The 21,246-nt window shown below is 38.7% G+C and overlaps 1 protein-coding gene across 11 annotated transcripts in view; it reads left to right on the top strand.

Moving 5' to 3' along the window:
* Positions 1 to 21,246, top strand: part of BAZ2B (bromodomain adjacent to zinc finger domain 2B) — a 279,323-nt gene that overhangs the window by 213,604 nt on the left and 44,473 nt on the right. For all 11 annotated transcript variants that reach the window (XM_029910477.1, XM_024219234.2, XM_024219214.2 and 8 more), the window contains 7 exons: positions 5,115 to 5,255; positions 6,180 to 6,434; positions 7,243 to 7,457; positions 10,480 to 10,554; positions 14,813 to 15,056; positions 17,734 to 17,796; positions 20,868 to 21,012. In XM_029910477.1, coding sequence (XP_029766337.1) covers positions 5,115 to 5,255; positions 6,180 to 6,434; positions 7,243 to 7,457; positions 10,480 to 10,554; positions 14,813 to 15,056; positions 17,734 to 17,796; positions 20,868 to 21,012 — 1,138 coding nt within the window. The remainder of the gene's footprint in view (positions 1 to 5,114; positions 5,256 to 6,179; positions 6,435 to 7,242; positions 7,458 to 10,479; positions 10,555 to 14,812; positions 15,057 to 17,733; positions 17,797 to 20,867; positions 21,013 to 21,246) is intronic.

Here is a 21,246-nt window from a genome sequence, read left to right as displayed (position 1 = left end):
ACTCATGCAAATCTCCCATTTTCCACAGAATTTAATGGAAGTTTTGACTGACTGTGGAGTTCATGATTTGACCTAGCAATATGCTCTATTACCAGCATTAAAAAGCACAAGAAAATCAGAGGGTGTAGAATGCAGGGTGTAGTATCAAATAGATATTTAGTCAGGACTCTCCTGAGTTCCTCCAGTTTAGCAATTAAATTTCAAACAATAGCACACACAAACTTGTAATCATTTTACTTGTGTAAACTGGGTAACAAACTATCATAATTGTATCAGAGGTTTTTTCCCTATAATTCCTCAGGGATCAGTAAACAACAAAAGGTTGTTAAACATGCATTTATTGCTAAAGGGCTCTGTCAGCAGTTTTGTAGACATCACTATGATTTGGGAGTACCTCAGGTTTTAGAAGTTGTCTAATAAGCAGTTTGAAAGTAGAATGGAATTCACAGCACCCTAGTGATTCTAATAGTGATGCACATATTGTATCAATGAGGATTTATACCATAAATATATGCTTAGTGAAAATGCCATGTGGAATTGTCAGTTTTTCTTAACTAAACCAACCTTTTTGTTTTAAACGTCCCATATACAAGTTGACCATTTAAAACTGGACAGTTTTAAATGGTCTAAATAAATAAATATTTAAATAGTTTAAATAAACCATTAAATATAATTTAATATGGCTGTTTTATACTAGCACATCTTTCTGTATCCTTTAGGTGGGGTAAAATTTTAATTAAAACATAATAAACTATTGCTGGAAAAAACCCATTGATTCCATATTTTGTACATATTATTGTGCCTAAAATCACTCTAAATAATACATTATAAATCTAAAATGTTACTAAAAGGATGAACATTTATTACTACCTAGTAAATAGAAATGCTTACACTGAAATACTACTTTAGATTTTTTATAACATTAATTGCTAAAGAAAAACTTACATTTTCATCTTACGCTTAATGCAAACCCCAACAACAATATTCACGGTTTTTGTTTTTATATCTGCCTCCTGACCTCTGTTTTATTAATCTCATTTTTATTCTCCATGTAACCTACAGTATTCCCTTATATATTAAATTTTATTTATGCCTTTTAAATTTGAGAACAAGTTGCTGTCAGAAGAAACATATTCTCACTTTTAATTATGCCCAGAACAAAAATGTAAAGGACCCAAAAGATTCATAAAATGCACAGGGATAGACCATTTCAGTGGATTATATGGCAAATGCTTCAATACAGAGGCTTAACAGTCCCATATGTTATAAAGTTTTGTAACAATTGGTCAAAGCCACCTTACATTCTTCTGTACTAAATTTATTTTTTCACAGTATTGTTGGCCTAAAAACAATTATTATATCCTGTATTCTTCACTGTAAATCCTAGCCTTCTAAAAAAAGGTATTAATCTGTTTCTACAAACTGCCCTTTTCAAGTGACTAATGTGAAACATTTGTATTTAGATTTTCTGTCCAAATATTTCCAAGTGGCAGGAAAACTGATTCTTTAATCTGAATAGTCTCTACGTCCCATGAAGCAGTTTTATTAAAAGTCTGAGTTTGAACTTAATAATACTTTAACATTTTATATAATGAGATTCATCTTCAAAGCACTTTGCAAACATTAACTGATTAAACCTCACAATACCCTGTGAGGTGTCGGTACAGTAAGTATTATTAACTAATATGGAAAGGTTAAATAAGAGGGGGTCGCTGTCTGATCCAGGATTAGAGCTGTGGTGGTCAGACCATAGGACCATGCCTTTCTCCCAACATACCTCTAAGAATAAGGCTAAAGATCTTAATTCAAAGCTATACTTAATGCAAATGTTGGAAAAAGTCAGGGACTTAAAAGTTGAATTTTTTTCTGTGTTTTGGTTTTGTATTTTTGTGATTCAGTTCAAAGCAAGAGGGATTTATCTGTCTATTTAAATAGCGATTTTCATGCAAAATTATTTAAGTGTACTGTTCTCTGAAATGTGACTTAACAAATGGGATCATGAGTTCTATGTGTGTCTCAATGGTTTGGGTGTCAAATTTGCTGCATTTACAAGAATTTTAAAAAAGCTATTCTATCTGCCAGCCCTGCAGATTCAGCCTAAGAACTGAGGGTCGAGCTGTATTCTTTCAATTATATGCATTATCACCAATAATAAAGATTCTCCATGTGAAACTCACTTAAGTCTTCTGGAGGAGGAGGAGCAGTAGAAGAATTTTGCTCACTCTCCTACAGTTATATTTAGTTCTGCGCTAATGTTACTAGCAAAAGTAAAGGGTAATAAGTGTTTATTTTAGTCAATAAAATAAACTGACTACTCTTAATTTACACCCAGGGAGCAGATCTGTTGAGTAACAATGTACCATTTTTATAACATTGCCCTTGTGATCATAACTGTACAGAAAGTGTTATTTAAAATAAATCTATTTACCCTTCCCATGCCTTTCGTAACTGTCCATAGCATTTTGCTAATTGTCAAAAATATGTAAATAATAATAGCCAAGGTATAGGATATTTTCTAGGAAATACCAACCAGTTTTGGGGTACTGGAGGCCCAAGATGAAGCAGAGGGGCATTTAACCAGAACCAGTCATTAATTCCCAGATATGCTTTGCTCTGAGAGCATTTTCCATTATTTAATAGCGGTAAGGGCATGGATTTTTGTATGTAGCTTTAATGTATTTTGACTTTCTAGACACTGAGCCGCGTTCTGGTGAATGGAGCAAAGCATAAGTAAAAGTGTGTGTCCTGTGAAGAGTCACAGGGCTGAGGGATGGAATCTTCAACTGGTCAGGGTGCTGATATGGCCAGGCTGCAGCAGCTAATACAGGCTATGTAGGGAGTTCTGGATGTGGCTACTTTGTCTCTCCAGGTGAGATTATGAGCCAGTAGATGCTCCCTGTGCCCTGGGTTTACCACAATCCACAAGTACATACATGACAAGCATAAGAGGTCGTCATTGAGCTCTGCTCTTCGCTGCTTTGTCCCCCACACAAAGGAAATGTATGTCTTTTTTTCCACTGTTTGGACGTTATGTAAATAGCACTCCAGTATTGTATGCCTTATACAATACCTAGATTATCTGAATCACTTCTCAGTAGTCCCGTCAGTAATCCTTGGACTGAAGACAGACAGTTTGGAGACTACTCCATGCAGCTCTGCGAAGGCACCTCAATCCTGCCCTTCAGCATGTCTCTTATTCCAATCCTAGGTCCTCCTTTCATCAAAAGACAGTTATGCAAAATTTTGAAGTGATTTTGTAATACAGACAAAGGAGATTAGGCTAAAACCACCAAATTATTTTGACTCATGGGAAGAGTTCCGCAGCTGGTGTGAATCAGTTTAGTTCCATTGTCTGGCCTTTGGTCACGACAAGGGAAAGGCTGATGCTATACGCACTGTGCTATCTTAACCCTCATGGCATTAGGTTCTTGAGGATTTATAGACTTGCCCTTGTATGATGCAGAAGAGTTGGTTTTGATGTTAGAGAATGATTGCAAAGTCCATGTACATTTTTTTTCATTATTTTAAATTCCATATTTGTTGTGCAGAGGTGTATGGAATAAACATGCAGACAAAACAGGCATTACCAAGCGCAGCAAAATATTCAGTGTTTGTGTGGATGAGTGTAGGCTGGCAGGACGGAGGTTACCACTTTGCCGGGGGAACAGAACCCCTAGAGCCAGTCCTGAAACTAGGAGTGCTCCAAATTCAGCATCAGTTATACCAGATGCCTGATTAAATGTAATTAATACAATAAAAGGTGACATAAATGTAGAAAGTGTTTGAGGAGCAAGAGAGAGAAAGATAGCTGACCTTTTCATTGGCTGTTGCTATGTTTATGCATATAGAATAACATATGGCTGAATGTGCAGTGGTGAGATTTTTGCAGGCTTCACTGCTTAGTGATGCAAGCCCCAAAGCTGTGTGCGTTGAACACACAAAAATAATTTTATAGCAGTAAAGTTGCACACACTAACCTATTTCTCTTTATAAAATGTATACATTAAGTGTGATTTTAAAAAAAAGTAAAGTCGGTGGTTTAAAATGTGTTCCGTAGACATACACATTCATATTTATTTTTATATTAACTGCCTGTACTATAACTACCCAGACTTCCACATGGTATAGTTCTGCATGGAATAGGTGTCCCCACTTTCTACATGCAGCCCATCACCATTCCGTCTACACTTTTTTGAATGGCTATAAATGATAGACATAGCTGAGCTTGACTGGTGTTAGGATTTTCCTAAATTCTCCAAAGGCAAGATACCTGGAGAAAGCATTCCGTGTAAGGAAATGGCTACCTATGCCATCAACAGTGTTAGGAAATCACTATTTTGGGTAGCAGGCAACAATAAGGGGGTTTAATTGTCATTGCCCTTCTGACACAGTATGCACATTTTGCTGTGTGATTTGGATAGTAAAAAACTACAGGAGAACCATGATGTTTCTGTTCATTAAAAAAAAAAGGGCTATTACTGAGTGGCTGCACGGTGTCGATTTATATCTTGTCATACAGTTTCCCCTGCTGTGGGGTTGTTGGCAACTATACATCTTCAGGGAAGATTTAATAATGGCATGGTGTTGTGAACTGCTGCAGTCTGCAGTGACCCTTTCTTTGCAGATGTGTGTTAGGATATATATGCCCATCCTTCTGACTTGATAGGCAATTGCTCCAAATGTGAGGCTATCAGTCATTAGTACTCAGAAGAAGCTTTTGCTCCTGAAGAATCTTTTTTCTGATGTGCTGAGGCAGAATGACTCCATTTTGGCTAAGCCATCCCCACTCTTTTGGAAAGAGTGCACTGCTGTCTACTTTAGAGACCGATTTGAAGCATGGCCATCTCCATTAAATGTCCATTGCTGGCACATGGAAAGCAATATAAGAAATTATTTCTGCCACAGATCTCGGATCTGCTCACGGACAGCATGATTTAACTCTATTTACAGTGCTGGGGAGGGCAGCTTCTCCCCTTGCCGCCTTTTAATCCAAATGCTTTAATTGCTGTGGTGATTATTAAGATTACGTAACTAGTGCTTTTCAAATTCTTAAATTGTTCCATTGTAAGTATAATGCATGGGTTTAATTTTCTTTCCATTCTATTCTATTTAAGGAGAAAGAGCGGTTAAAGCAAGAGAAACGAGATGAAAAAAGATTAAATAAAGAGCGTAAACTGGAACAGCGAAGATTGGAATTAGAAATGGCTAAGGAGCTAAAGAAGCCTAATGAAGATATGTGCTTAGCAGACCAGAAGGTAATCATAATAATGTAAATTTACTTATTTTCTTGCCCCTTTTTAATCCTGTTTCTCTTGTCTCTGTCTCTTGCCATTGTGTCAATAATTAATTCTTCTTACTGCAGCTGCCCCTAAAAACATTCCAATTTTGCCTTAGATAACTGTATTTGCAGTATTATCTATATACTTAATGTAAGCATTAACTAAAGGATACTACAAATACTGAGGCGATATTGTTTTAGTTATCTAATGAAATTACTTTTGAGGCTGACCTACTTTTGAGGACGCCAAAAATTCACATGCTTCCCTACTTTAAAATATTAAAATAACCTTCATGATTATTACTGTAAAAGTCTCTCTCACTACATGAACCCCAGCTGGAGCCTTCTCCGTAGGCGTGGCTTCTCCTGGGACTCCTTTCCCCAATGTAATCCTTCTCCTGAGCTTGAGTGTTCCTGTGGTTCCCTCAGGACCTGTCTTTGTCAGCTCTGTCTACCCGAGAGCTACTTTGGAGAGACATGATGGGTAAGGTAATATCTTTTGTTGGACCAACTTCTGTTGGTAAGAGAGAGACGCTTTAGAGCTTACACCAACAAGAGTTGGTCCAACAAAAGATATTACCTCACCAATCTTCTCTCTGTAATATCATGGGACTGACACAGTGACACCAACACTGCGTACAGAAAGCTACTTTCTCATTTTATAAGATTCCCCCCACACGCGCGCACACACACCTTTATAGTGCCTTATAGTTCAGAGTAGAGTCTGAGTGCCACATCTAGCCCAACGTGTCAGTAGTAAATAACCTGTGAAAATAGTGGAATTATTTCACCCTTCAGACCCCAACCTTTTGTAGCTTATTATTAACATCAAGTCTTGCAAGTTATAGTGATCTTGGAAGATCCTACTGAATCTCTCATTGTTTTTCTCTTTGATTTTTAGCCTTTGCCAGAGTTGCCTCGCATTCCAGGCCTTGTTCTCTCTGGAAACACATTTTCAGACTGTCTCATGGTGGTGCAGTTCTTGCGCAACTTTGGTAAAGTTCTTGGCTTTGATGTGAATATGGATGTCCCTAATCTAAGTGTTCTTCAGGAGGGCTTGTTAAACCTAGGGGACAGCATGGGAGAAGTACAAGACTTACTTGTAAGGCTCCTCTCAGCTGCTGTTTGTGATCCAGGACTAATCACAGGATACAAGGTAAAAAGGAAAAAGTCCTAAACACCTCACAGTGGTAAACAAATAATATAAGTAAATAAATTATTAATAGTAACCATTAAAATCACCCACTTTTCCTTGATACTCTCTCTTCCTTGGACTCCAATAACTATACTTTCCTGGTGGTTCTCCTATCTTGCTGACTACTCTTTCTGTGTTACCTTCAGTGACTCTTCTTCCTCCTCACTCTCACCCTTTGTGAGTGTTCCCCAGAGATCTGTCTTTGATCCTTACATTCTCCCTCTCCCCCATATACACCTTCTCCCATGATCTACCATCACCTCTATGGGCACGTCTTTGATTCCTCCTGTTCCTTCTACCCTCACCTGCAGGTTCTCGGCAAATCTTGTTGCTTCTTCCTTCAAAATCTGCTCCTTCCCCTCTAACACCATTGTCAAAACGCTGATTGACACCATGATTCTCTGCCTTTTTATTTTTATTTATTTATTTTTTTGCTTGGACTGTAACCTTTTACTGAAGCCCTTTCTAAATATTCTGAATTGTGCTAGTCAGTATCTATCATTTTCTGACAAATACCACTTGGCATGTTGGTCTGCTTTTACTTAACCTATTTAATGTACATTAGTGTTATTTCAGTTTTTTTAAACATACAATGGATGCATGCATTTTGTTGCACTGTGCTGTCTGGACTCAACTTTAAGTTTGGGATTGGACTCCCAAAACAAACAAACACAAACAAAAAAGTGTTATTTTTAACCATAATGTATTATTGGGTCTGTTATGGTATTTTATTGTTCTTATGTGATTGACTGAAAAACTTATTTTTTAGGCCAAAACAACTCTTGGGGAACATTTGTTGAATGTTGGTGTCAACCGTGACAATGTTTCTGAGATTCTACAGATTTTTATGGAAGCTCATTGTGGGCAAACTGAGCTTACAGAAAGTCTAAAGACCAAAGCTTTCCAGGCACATACTCCAGCTCAGAAAGCATCGGTACTTGCTTTCCTTATTAATGAGTTAGCATGCAGCAAAAGTGTAGTGAGGTAAGATTTTCTAAACCTTTATCCATGCTGTACAAATACACCATATAATGCATAATGTGTACATCATATTTTGTTATAGTAGAGTTCTATTAGTCCCTGTTGTAGCTAAGGGTGAGAGCTGATTTCTGTTATAACTCCCTATTTTCATATACTCACAACTTTTCAAAAGAAATACCTTGGGAAATTTTAAATTTTCCATACTTGGTTTATGCCCAGAGGGAATGTTCTTCTCAAGACTTTGAGTTATGAGAGGGAGCTGATTTTAAAGAAATGTCCCCAGCTCCTTTTGGAAATAACTCAAAAAGGGTTGAACAGCTAACCTTTATGCGGCACCCTGGTTTTTTTATCCAAATACTTGCCTATCCCTTCCTTTATGTAGCAGTTAGATTAATAAGATCATCAGCGGAGGTAGCTTGGCTGCTTACCACTATAATAATTCAGAATGAGGCTGTTTGTAGGATTTCTTCGTTGCAGAAATTGGAAGGTGTGTATGAGGCAGGGGGTTGCAGGAAGAGGAAGGACAGTCCCAGGATTAAGGAAGTTGAATGCTGCCCTGGAAAAGTGTACTATATTCCTGCTTCTGCCACAGTGTTCACATGTGATGCTGGGCAAGTCACTTAAATCAAAATGTTCACAAATGGCCAGTAATTGTGTGGTGTTCTTCGAATGCCAGTCCGTGTACATATTCCACAGTGGGAAGCGCACTCACCAACTTGCACACATCAGAGAATTTTCTAGTCAACAATCCCCACTGGGGAGAGAGAAGAGACCGTTCCAACTGCCTCAATACCAAGATGACTAATGCAGCGCCATCGTTGTGGGGGTGGAAGGTGCCTCTATCGCAGTTAGGTCCATTTGGCACCAGTACTCAGGGAATTTTTTATAATAGGGCTCGTCTACACTAACACTTACTTCAGTATAACTTATGTTGCTCAGGGATGCGAATAATCCACACACCTTAGCGGTGTAAGTTACACCAACCTAAGCACCAGGGTAAAAAGCACTATATTGGCGGCAAAATTTCTTCTGCCAACATAGCTACCTCCTCTTGCGAAGGTGTTATGCTGATGGGAGAGCTCTCTCCCGATGGCTTACGTCTTTACCACACTCACTACAGTGGTGCAGCTGCATGCTGTAGCGCTTCTAGTGTAGACTAGTCCTAAGTTTTGAGGCACCCTCAGCATCCGACAGCCTGGTAGTTTTTATGCTGCCTTGAAGCCAGATCAAGGGAGGACCACCTTTGCCTCTTCTCTTTTCAAGGTTTGCAGTCCAGATCTGACCTATCTGTATGCCTTTTAGATGAGAAGGCTTCAGGTGGTTTTGAAGCTTATGCTGGGGCTGATTTCAACTACATTCAGTCCCCCTTGAGCTTAGATGCCTGGAATCTGGTCCCACCTAGTTGCCTGCTCCATGAGAAAAGCCCTTAGGAGTGGTTCCCTCGACTGCTGGGTCCACTTGGAGAAGGACCTGCAGAATTCATAGAGCTCCTGGGTGTGCCCCTGACTGAGGCAAAACAGACACCTTTTGTATCTGTCATCCACAGACATAACTGCTTTGCAGGATGGGCAGTTTTTAAGCCCGGGGACTTGCCATGGAGGCTGGTACTGCCAGCAAACATAGGGAAAGGTGCCTCTGTGGCATGTGTCTGCACCTATCTGACTACATTCTTAACACTAACTAACCAGAAGCCAACGTGGAGGTAAATCTGAAGAGAGTTGCTCTGACATGCGCTACAGGTTGTAGAGAAAGAACTGAGACATGGTGGCTCTGCCTTTTATATCCTTTCGGAATACACAAGGAAGATCTGTGTTGCCGTTTGTACACCCAGAGACTAGCCTACAGGGAGGCCTATTGCCTGGGTGTCATCAATTGTGGAATATCTATATGGACTAACATTCAAAGAAGAAAAAGAGGTTACTTACCTTTACAGTAACTAATGTTCTTTGAGACCGGTGTAGTCTGTATACATATTCCACTACCCACCTGCCATGCCTGCTACTTCAGAGTCCTGACGTCACAGGCTCTCTCAGTAGTGAAGCAACTGAAGTAGGGTGAGGTGGCTTCTCCCTTTATACCTTCGTGAAATGATGCTTGTGCTGCCTCAGTGGGAACTGCTGACTAGAAAATTCTCCAGCATGTGCACACTGAACATGCACTCACCAACCTTGGAAAATAAATATATATATATATATATGGACTACACATCTCAAAGGACATCAGTTGCTAAAAGCGGGTTACTTAACTTTATTCCTAATTTTCTGGGTGTCCAACATGAGACACCTAGAGCCAGAGTTCAAGGTGCTGATTGCTCACGACTGCAATTAAAAGTGATTGGAGCTGTGCTTTCAACATATAATGCTCTATAAAAATGCTAATTATTCTGGAAAATTAGGGCCTAGGTTTCTCAGGTTGGGTATCCAAAATTAGTGGACACTTTTGACAATTTTGGCCTTAATGTCTCCGTGTTTGTGTCCCATCTGTAAAATGGGGATAATACTACCTATTCTCTGAAGATTGTTTTGAAGATAAATTCATTAATATCTGTGAAGCACTTAGACACCATGGTTAGAGCACTATAGAAATGCCCAGAGGATGTTAATAACTTTGTGTTTGGTACTGGGTTTGAATAGTCTGTGGCAAATAAGGCCTGAGGCTACTGAGTATTATAAAAAGAAATATTGAATAACTACTTATTCTCTCATTTCTTTAAAACCAACTCCTTCTCCAAACTCAAAAACAGCTGCAGAGATTTTGCTCAAAGTTTTTAAAAGAATATCCACTGTGTACGCAGTCCAAGTTGCACTTGCAACCTGAATTCTGGTATTTCCTAACTTTTGAATGCTTGCCTTTGCAATCTTCCTGTTCTTTTAATGAAGTATTTTTTTATGTAATTTTTATATATGTAATATATATTGTGTGTGTGTGTGTGTGTGTGTGTGTGTGTATCTCAGATATATGCATATTCTTGCTTGGTGATATTTTATCAACTACCTAAAACCTTTGGGTTTTTTGTATTTGACAGTGAAATTGATAAGAACATTGATTATATGTCAAATTTAAGAAGAGATAAATGGATGGTTGAAGGCAAATTGCGGAAGTAAGTTATATTTCCTTAAATATTTCTTTTGTGTGTTTGTTTAAATTTCTACTATAAAGATTTGTTCCAAAGACAAAAATCAGCTAAGTTGTGTTTAAAAAAAAAAAAAAAGTAACTGCAATACTTTATTAAGAAAGGATATTAATTTAACTTGTCCATAGGCCAGTATTTTACAATCGTTTAAAGATGCGTGAGATTCAGTGGGTTACTATGCCTCAAAATTGAAAGAAAATCAATTCCATTTTGCATTCTTTGAAAGAGGTAAACCATTTCTTATTCAAAGGTTACTTTAGCTGTCAATTTGTTATTGACGTTAAGAAACTGATTGGACCTGCCACCTTCTCAATTTTCATTTTAAATATGTTTATAAAGGACTTGATTGTTGTTACAATGGACACCCTTAAAAACTTGCCAGTTACTTTGATAACTAAATAATGCTACCTCACTATTTGCAGTACATCCTCAGTGTTCCTATAGTAAGTTTTGGGAATAATGCAAATACTGAGGTAATCTCATCTATTTACCTCAGGCAAAATTGGCAAATTTTCAAGGGTAATCACTTTATGTCCCCTATTCTCCCATCGTACAAAACAAAATTCCATACAGCAAGCATAATAGCTCCGTCTACCAGGAGGCTAGAAGGCAAAGAAACTGTGAATCACATGAGGTGTACAAAGCCAGGCTCCACTCCCGTTCCCTTTGTCATCTTTGCCTGCTATGCAGGAAGCATTGAATCATTTCTCGGTCCTTTGCTTTCAGGTACTTTATGTTTCTAATCCTATTTCTCCCTTTTTTCCCTTTAATGTGTCTCAGAAGGAAGAAAGAAGAAGTAAAGAAGAAGGACAAGAGGGAGGTAGAGGAAAAATACTGACCATTTAAAAAAAAAAAATTTATGGAAAAAAAATGTAGCTGTGGACCTCTGCTAATACTGCAGGTTCCCAAACTACATAGGTATAATGGCTTTATCTCTTGGGGCAAGCCCAATCATTCTCCCATCTCATCTGGATCCCAGCAGGCCAGTCCTCTCCTGTGGGTATGTAGTTGAAACAATGCTGCTGAAGCTCTGATGTAGCCAAGAAATCTTAGCCGTCTTTATCTCCTCAGGGACTCCTCGTTCTTATCTCTCTCCCTCCATCAAACTGTCACTTATATCAGTGGGCAAAGTGAGACAAAGAGCATGCGGCTGCCTGCAGAACCAATGAGTTCATCCTTCTGGGCAGAACACTGAAGTACCTCAGGCAGGGGTCTCAATCAAATCCTTCAGATTTGGTGTTGCTGTGGGACACCCACAGTAGATTAGTTTCCCTTCTCACAGAGGAGCCACCTCAGTTGTAAACCATAACCACAGATCAAGCACATTGTTGTGTTCTTTTGGGACTGAGGGTAGGCCAACATTTTCAAAACTGACTAGTGATTTTAGGTGTCTCCATTTTCAGGTGCCCAACTTGAAGCATCTTTTAGAGGGCATGTGCGTTCAGTACTTCTAAAAACCTTGAGGTATCTCAGGGTGGACATCCAGAATTTAAGGCCTGTTTGAAAAGTTAGGCCACGGATATCCATTCTTTTCCCTTGCCTGGTTCCAGGAATGTTGCAAAGATCTGCTCAGATTGGATTCATGTCATTTTCTTAATATAGGTAGGTTGGTACCTTGCTGGCCCCATATCTTTCGTTTCCAGCCCTAATAAGACCTTTCATTAGATCCGTGCTGAGGTCAGATTATGCAGGAGGTCATTCCCTTCAAACACCACCTTCTGTATGTGCCTGGAAGTGAAGAGGATTAAAGGGACAGCTTTCTGAGACAGGGCTTTCTCCCCTGATTGGGCTAAGTGGCCAGACACAATCAGGAAATGTTCCACCTCCTGTCCTATTTGGAGCATTTTTGTTAAGTTGTGCTCTCCGGAAGAGTTCTCATTGGTCACTTGCTCCTTACAACATAGTGACTGCATTTTACCAGGGTTCACCAGGGCCTTAGAGTGCAGAATGCTGCCTTTTGCTGTCTGTGGTGCCTTCTTTGATTCATTTTTCTACTTTTCATTTTCTGTGTTATGCAAACCTCGGTTTGTGTCCTTCAGAGTTGTATCTGTTCATTTGCTTTCCACTGAAGTGGTCTTTTTACATGCCCTCTTCTCTTTTAGGTGCATTTGAGAATTGCGTTCACTGGTTATTGAACTACTTTATCTGCTGATGTTTCTGGACAAAGTTGTCCTTCAGGTTATCTCTGGATTTTTATGCCCAAAGTTTTGAATTTTATGTTAGTCAGCCTTTTCATTCACCTATGCTTTTGCCTGATATGTTAACTCTTGTGCATAGAAAACTTTCCAGACTGGTGGTGAAGGCTGGAAAATTTTACTTCTCTTAGAAAAAGGATAAAATTTTCTAAAGTGCTTAAGTGACTTAGGCTGTTAAGTCCCATTTTCAAAAGTGACTTAGGCACTGATGTTCAGTGAGGCTTAGGAGCCTTTTGAAAATGTCACTTTTGAAAATGGGACTTAGGTACTTGTCACGTAAGTACTTTTGAAAATCTTACCCAAAGTATATTAGAAAGTCTAAACATCTGTTTCCATGAGCAAAAGAAGGGTCTAAGATCTTCTACATCTTCTAAATCTTCAAGTGGATTAAAGATATTTTTAAATATGTCCTATCAGAAGGTAGGTAATTTCTCACTGTCAGGGCATGGCTACACTAGAGCTTATAGCAATGCAGCTGCACTGCTGTAAGCTCTCTAGTGTAGCCGCTCTAAGCCGACGGGAGAGAGCTCTCCCGTTGGCTTTACTACTCCAGCCCCCGCAAGTGGCAGTAGCTATGTCAGTGTGAGAAGCTCTTCAGACAACATAGCGCTGTCCATACTGGTGCTTATGTCATGTAACTTATTCACTATTCTGTGCTACATAAGTTATGCCAACATAAATTGTTGTGTAGACATAGCCTTAGTCTTCTAAAGACACTATTATCTCTTGAGCAGTGAGAACTGAGGCAATGATAATGATCTATTCTGTGTAGGAATACTGCCCACTCCTCACTTCAGTCTTTGACCTTCATTACTGGCTAGATATATCAGCATTCTAGAGAGCTGACATTTTTGTCAGTGTTCTCTCTCTAGGCTGCTGTTTGAGAAGCCACCTACTTTCACACTTCTCATTATAGCCACTTGCTGTATGGAATGTTGTTTCGTAGGATGGGAGAAGTGGGGAAGTACGACAAGGAAAAATTACTTGCTGGTAATTGTGTTTGTCGTAATCCTTTCACTTTTCCCATCCTCCTTCCCGCCCCTCTTCTCTTACAAAACATTTGCCTTTTCTACACACTTTTTTATATCTACTCTAGATCAGTTATGTTTTTGGCCTTCTCTTTAAATGACTATTTGAGCCTGGTTATATATATATTCTATGATTCAGTGTGTTTGCCTGCTAGCTTCCTGGTAGGTAGAACTATAACATTTGCTCTATGGAATCCTTTTTTGTAGGATTTTGTAGAAGAGGAAAGTCTACAACAATCATAAATACTGGTATGTAAGTTTCTCTTTTGTTTCTTAAAATTAACACATCTGTTAACCTTTGAGTTACTTTAGCTGGTTACGATTTCTTAGAGAGAGTGTTGTGTCCAGAATGTGAAAAGACCAGCCAAAGCATAAAGACTAATAGAAACATTATGTAAAATAGACTAAATACACCTAAGAAAGTTCTATTTTTTAAAAAAATACAGGATCAAGGGTCAAGTTTACTATCACCTTGCTAGCGCTAAGATCACTTCAGCAAAATTATGTTCTTTGTTTTACTATCATCAGTTCTCAGCTTTCCCAGACACACAAGTTTAATAGTGGCCTTTTAAAATGGGTGGGTAAAATGCAGATTTCAGCAGGTGCAGTGCAAAAGAAAAAGGGAAAAATTAATAGAGGAGGAAGATTGAAATGGGCTCTTCTCTCTAGCTTACAGGGCCGGCTATTTAAAATTCCTCTGGTCCTGCATGCCTTTTATACAGGAGTTTAGTGTTACTCAGTAGAAATTACCCTGAAGGGAGGAAATCCAGTGCAGAACTGAATACATTTTTATGGGTCAGAATTCTGTATGAAGTGTTCTACAATGTGAATTTCTTAATGTCAGTCTCTGGTAACAAATAGTGAGATAGCAGAAGGTTGTAGTAGGACAGAAGTAAATTTGAGTTTAAAATGAGTGATGCACCTTGGAATGAAGTACAGAGTAGAGTATGTGTATGCTACAACTACAGTCAATAATACCACTTGCATATCATGTGTTTAAAGGCTTAGAATCATTCATGCCAAGAAAACTGGCAAGAGAGACACTACAGTGGGTGGTGATATAGGAGAAGAACAGCATTCATTGGGTACATCCACTCCAGGCCGCAAACGGAGACGGAAGGGAGGAGACAGTGATTATGATGATGATGACGACGATGATAGTGATGATCAAGCAGATGAGGATGATGAGGACGAAGAGGACAAAGATGACAAAAAGGGAAAGAAGGCAGAAGTTTGTGAAGATGAGGTAGGGAATATTAATTTAACAAATGATAACTTTTTTTTTAAATGTAAAAAAATGGAATTTTCTTTCCACTCCTTTATATGATAGATTTGAAGACAACATTTGTCGAAAATCTTATAAAAAGGAAAAAATCATAAGTGAGAGTATGTGTTAGATTTATTTTTAAGTGTTTGGTATTTTAAGTTCTTTGGTAGACTATTCTTTTCTTTATTCTTTAGCCAGGTGTCTTTTGTTTATTTTTTGTTTGCTTGTTTTGGCTTAATCTTGATTTTCATTTCTCTGAGGTAGGACTGCCTTCCTACCATCTGACGTAGACTCTTCAAAGAGGAAAAGACTAAATCAGATCCAGGGAGCCAAATATTTTCTAGCAAATAAGCATGAAAGTAGCTTTCCGGAAGTGGAGAAGGGGATGTGTTAATTATCAGGATAGCTTCAGTTTAGTCATTGGTACAGAGAGAAATTATAATAAATAATATCCACTATGAAACTGAGGTATCAGGTGTGACTACAAGCTGAAAGAAGGGAAGGGTTGTTTGTGAGCTTAACCTGAAACCGTGTATGTGTGTGGGTGTGTTTTTAAAGTTAAAGGATAATTGAATTTGTTGGCAAATATGACCTTTAAGTCTTTACAACTTCTCCAGGTTGATGAGGGTGAGAGGAATGGTCTTTTGCAGTTCCACAGTACTTGATCACCAGCTCCTATATTTTAAAACCCAACATCCTTATAAGACACAAGGCGGGTCATTACGAATATTTATTAGCTTGTTAAACTGAACTGCCTTTGTTATAGTCAAACAGCTTTTTATAGAAATTCCACAGAATCTCAAGCAACATCAAATCCAGTGTGGTCTGGTGGAAGAAGCCTGGGAAAGGAGCACAAAAATGCTAAATTTGAATCCTGTCTTTTGCTCTAGTTTGCTATATGGCCTCCAGCAAGTCACATCACCTTTCTTTCTGTCATTTTACCAATCTGTAAAATAAGGTAGTCATATTTCTTTACCTACAGTACCTCACAGTTGTGTTGTGAGAATGATTAATGTTTTCACAGTGCTTGATATGCAAACTAGTGGTTACACTCAAATCCATACAGATACCTTTGATTAAAAACTAAACATCAGCTGTTGGAACTCTCCTTCTGGCCACCATTCTGGATTCTGTATGGAATTACAGTAATCCCTTCCTGCTGTCTTTCTGTCCTTGTGAGTGAATATAGGAGATACTGCCAGAAAATCTTTGTGTGTGAATGGTCATGTAAGCAAAAAGAGTGAACCTTTAGAAATGCAATCCCCTTCAAAATACAAAATACGGATAGCGTGCAAAAAAAGGACAGTAGACAATAATGTTTAAGCAGGAAGACTTACGTCATAAAGTCTTATCTGTGAAGATTGGAAGACTCCATGGACCTGTGTATCTTCTTTAACTCACAGCCATATCAATCAAATTTACAGACTTCTGATGTCATTAAATGCAAAAATGAAATTTGAGAGTTTTCCCTAAATACCATAGTGACCAGGCTGGGTACCAGGAGTGGGGGACATTCAACACCTTTAACTAACCTTTTCTAATTATTTTTAACTGTGTGAAAAAGTCTTGGTGCTTTCTGGTTCACTTAAGATATCCCAGAAAGTCCCATTGCAACCCACGTTATCTGTGATGTTTCACAATGCTGCATTTGTGAGCCAAGAAGTACAAAAAGAATTTCACAAAAGGTTAGAACGATTTTGTAAAGGTTAATGAAATCTTATTTCTGTGTGGAATGCCTCCCTTCCTCATACCACCCCATCATGGTTATTGTTGGAATTTAACACATTTCTGGGTTTAACTCCAGTTTCATTTTTGCTTTTCAGTTCACCTTTAAAGTATATGAGGTATAATTTCAGCTGTTTGCACAAAGAATCACATAGGGGAGGCTACTATCTTCTGCCTCAGGGTGAGGGGTAATTGAGACTTCCCAGGAAAGTTATAGAACTCTCTTGGAACCGTACTATAGTTCGCCAAGGGCTCATTGAATTGAATTAAAATTCTTATGGAAATATCCTTATTTCTAGCTGTAATTTCATCAAGGAGAATTTAAAGCTTACAGTTTTCAATGATAGAAGTATCTCTTTAAAAATCAATAATAGCAGTACTTGTATTTCCCATACACATTTTTGTCATTTAAAGTGGCTTTGCATTTTCTTGTGAATATTGAAAGAAGACTCCAAATTCTCTCTCTCCAAAGATTGATCAGATTCTGACATTATTCCATTATTTAATGTGAGAAAAACACTCAAAAATGAATGTAAAAGAACACACAACTTTATGAAACCTAATAAACTAAATTATAGTTTTAAGTGTGTACTTGCAAGGTGAATTATTTTTTTCCTGTAAAAGGACAAAGTGTTAACAAAATCGACTGTCCACCCACTCTCCCCATACATATACATCTGGGGAAGGAAGATTTATAATACTTTTGTAAAAGTAAAGATATATTTGGCATAGTCACATATGTTCCACAAACAAATAGTTCCAACGTCTGCACACAACTCCCTCCCCCATGCATCCATGTCTTAGGGAAGAATTTGTCCCACAGATTCGACATGACATATTTGTTACATGAAGCTCTTGTACTGTAGCATTAGTAGGATGTAGTGGCATTACATTATCCTGAAATAAACTATCATGTATTTATTGGGTGTAGGATGATGGGGACCAGGCAGCAAGTGTTGAAGAGTTAGAGAAACAGATTGAAAAACTCACCAAGGTAAGAGATTTCCATCAATGTTAGTGTCTGTCTTATCTGTTTTTTCTGCCTCTAGCGCTTTTTCTGCATGGGTTTCTTTCACAGGTCAGAAGGAGACACAGATCCCAGCTCATCTTCCCATTGTTGCTTTTCCTCCCATTCTCCATGCACTTGTGGTTGATCCCCAACCCTCGCATATTTCCTCAACTCCCTAACCTTCTAACTAGTGCTTTTACTTCCAGTTAATCAGCTCCCAACTTACCTACTGCTGATGTTTTTACTTTCACTCTCACAGGATATCAGTTTACCAGCCACCCTTCTTTAGGTGTCTTTTTTCTCAGTCCTTGGTGAGTGCTTGATAGTGGGGCCTTTTGCGATACTTGTACCTACAAATTTACCCTAATTGTGATCTCAACTGTGAAAACTGAGTAGAAGTTCATAAAGTATCACAATAACCTATAACTACAAATGTTGATAGGAAAAGTTGCCAATGCAAGACAGAATTAGTGGAAACAAAAAGGCATACTGATACAACTCAAGGACTGTATTAAAATAATGCTTGCTAAATAAGAAAAGTGTGGAATCAGAGATCAGGGAACAAGAATTGGTGTGTTGGAAATTTAGGCGCAATTGTGTGGACAAAATAATGAGGCGACGGGCTATTGTACCCACCACTCCATTTTTGGAGAGAAAGAGACTTTAAGGAGAAAAATTGGCCATTGGAGCGAGCTTCACCATCATGGCTGCCACCCCCACCATATTGTGGGACCCCAGGCCTTCATCATCTTGATCCTGAGAGATGTCCTGGCCAGACTAGGACAGAGAGACCTACCCAGATGACATCACTACCTCTGCCAGCTCCAGCTAAATCCCAAACACCAGCTGGGATGTGTGACTTTGCCACCTCCACCCACCCCCTGTGTTCTTTTCCTTCCCCACCTTATTTCTTTTCTTTCCTGTCTCCTTTTGCCTCTTTTTTAATAAGAGTCTGACTTAGCCAGCCAAGACTGTATATTTTGCAACACTGCTGTAAGCTTGTGACCAGAAAGTGGCAACTAAAAGCAGTACCGAAATAGGCCAATGTTTGTACAAGTTTGCCAGGTCTCAGAGTGGCTCATAAGACCGTGTGCCATGGCTGTTTTTCCAGTAGTGAGATTGCAAGTGAAAGTCAACACCAGAGACAGAAGGTGCATTTTCTATCTTTGCTGTTCTGTTCTCTTTCCTTTTGCGTGTTTGTTGTCTGAGGAAATGGGATTGGACTTCAACAACAGCAACAGTAACAGCCCCAGCCCATCTCAGCTAACTAATGTCTCTTTTCCCCCAAAGGACAGTTGTTACCCTCCTTGATACCATTTAAAAGACTGTTTTTTCTTTCTGAAAACTCTCTTCAGCTAAAGAGAGAGAGAGAACAAGGGATGTTGTTAAAATGAAAGTCTTATTTAATGCTTTACATTTCAAATGCTGTAACTGTTTTCCCTTATTTTCTGTATCTTTAATGAAAGGTTAAAAGTATTTTTAATAGTGTGATTGCCATGTACTAAGCAGGACGAAACCCGAACCTTATTTAAAAGTGCTTAATGTTGGACAGTCAGGGTCACGTTAACAACTTTAGCCCATATATTCCATCTAAATTAATACAAAGAGACCCGCTCTCCTGAAATGTCCTGTATGTGGTTTTCCCTTTCAATTGTGATCTGTAATTACCTGCTCTCTCCTGCTATTGGTTGACCTTCAGAACCTAGTTCCCAGGCATTGTAGAGGGGAGACCAGTTAACTCGGGTCTTTGCTTTTAAATTAAGCACATGGGGTGCTAAGTGCACTTGTCACCACCAGTTAAAGGGTGAGCTCTAGTATTAATAGCTTTATGTTTTCCAGAGGATGGAGGCAATATAATTAGGGTTAAATGTGAATATACTTCTATAGGATTTCTGGAGTGAGCGCTGCCATTGGCCATAGAAATACTATGGGGTATTAAAAGCACTGTGATGTTGTAGGGAAAGGAAAGATGAAAACAAAGAAGAATAGACTAGAGGTGACATATACTTAAGATAATAGCACAAAGAAATTTGCAAGAAACCTCCACAATATCAGTCCCTCTATAAATTTGTAGGATTTATAGGCTACTTTTTGGTAAGGAAGACAAGTCAAATTTGTTCTGAACCTTGTAATGGTGAAGACCATTCCTGAATTCTAAAATAGCCAGGTGCCTAGAGTATGGCCCAAAATGGCATAGACTTGAATAGTTGCTTATTCAGTTTCTGAAGAGTTACATACGTTTTTGAGTAGCACAGTAGAATCAGGTGTTTAGATAATGGCAGTCGGTATAGGAAGGGAAACAGGTTACTAGATAAGGAGAATAGAATGGGGGAAATTTGACGAATTTGGATACTATAGCATACCTATTTTATTTATTTAAAGAGAGTTCATCCTTTCAGGCTTTGTCATTGGTTTGTCTACTGCTCCCAGCTGCAATAAACACCCAGTTCTGGGAATTCTACACTGCTTCCAAGAGTGCCAGTTTAGCGGAGGAAGGAGTGGGTAGACTAACTGAAATTCCTGTTAGATTCCTCCACTCCTCCCAAAAAGTACTTTCTGTGTTTGAATACAGGCTTTATGCTCAGATATTACTGAACTCATTTATCTAAGCCAATTGAAATATTCATTAGTTTCTCATCAGGAGCCACAGAATCTCACGCTGCGCTGGGTAGCTTCAGCACTCTGAACACCATTTACTGTATTGCATAATTGATAGGATTTTGGCTGTTCCAGTGCAATGAAATCATGGATTCTATTGTTCTCTGAATGTTGGTATTAAAATACAGAACATACTACTGCAAAATGCATCCTTACAGTGAAGCTGATAAATTTAGGATATATCAAAGAGTGCCCGAGCTGATTATTTAAAGACAATTTGGCTTTTTAGATAAAACAATTATGTGAAATATCCCAAGTAAAGTGTCTGGAAAACAGTATGCTCATGTGGCCACTGAGCTGTCATTTGGCCTTGTCCGAACAGATATTTTATACTGTAACAACTGATTTTTTTCCCCACTGAATTATAATCCTCCACCCCCCCCTTTTTTTTTAAACAGCAACAAAGCCAATACAGAAGGAAGTTATTTGAAGCCTCTCACTCTTTACGGTCAATGATGTTTGGTCAGGATCGTTACAGACGCCGGTATTGGATTCTACCCCAGTGTGGGGGTATTTTTGTGGAAGGCATGGAAAGTGGTGAAGGTAAGTACCATAAAGGAGTAATCGTAGAAATTGCCATACTAAAGTATACTGCCTGTGCATCTAGTCTGTTATCTGTGTCTCCAAAAATGGCCTGTTACCTTCAGGAGAAGGCTAAAAACTAACCCGTGATAGCCCTCGTTATTTGTGCAGTGCTGTTTGATGAAGCTAAGGGGAGTTTTTCTGATTTTTAGTTGGTTAATTTATCCCTTGAAACAGAGAATTAATATCCTTATG

The sequence above is a fragment of the Terrapene carolina genome, unplaced genomic scaffold, assembly GCF_002925995.2.
Source record: "Terrapene carolina triunguis isolate 2854851 unplaced genomic scaffold, T_m_triunguis-2.0 Scaffold62, whole genome shotgun sequence".
NCBI lineage: Eukaryota > Metazoa > Chordata > Testudines > Emydidae > Terrapene > Terrapene triunguis.
Note: the sequence above shows the minus strand (reverse complement) of the source record. Positions and strands in the feature narration are given on the sequence as shown.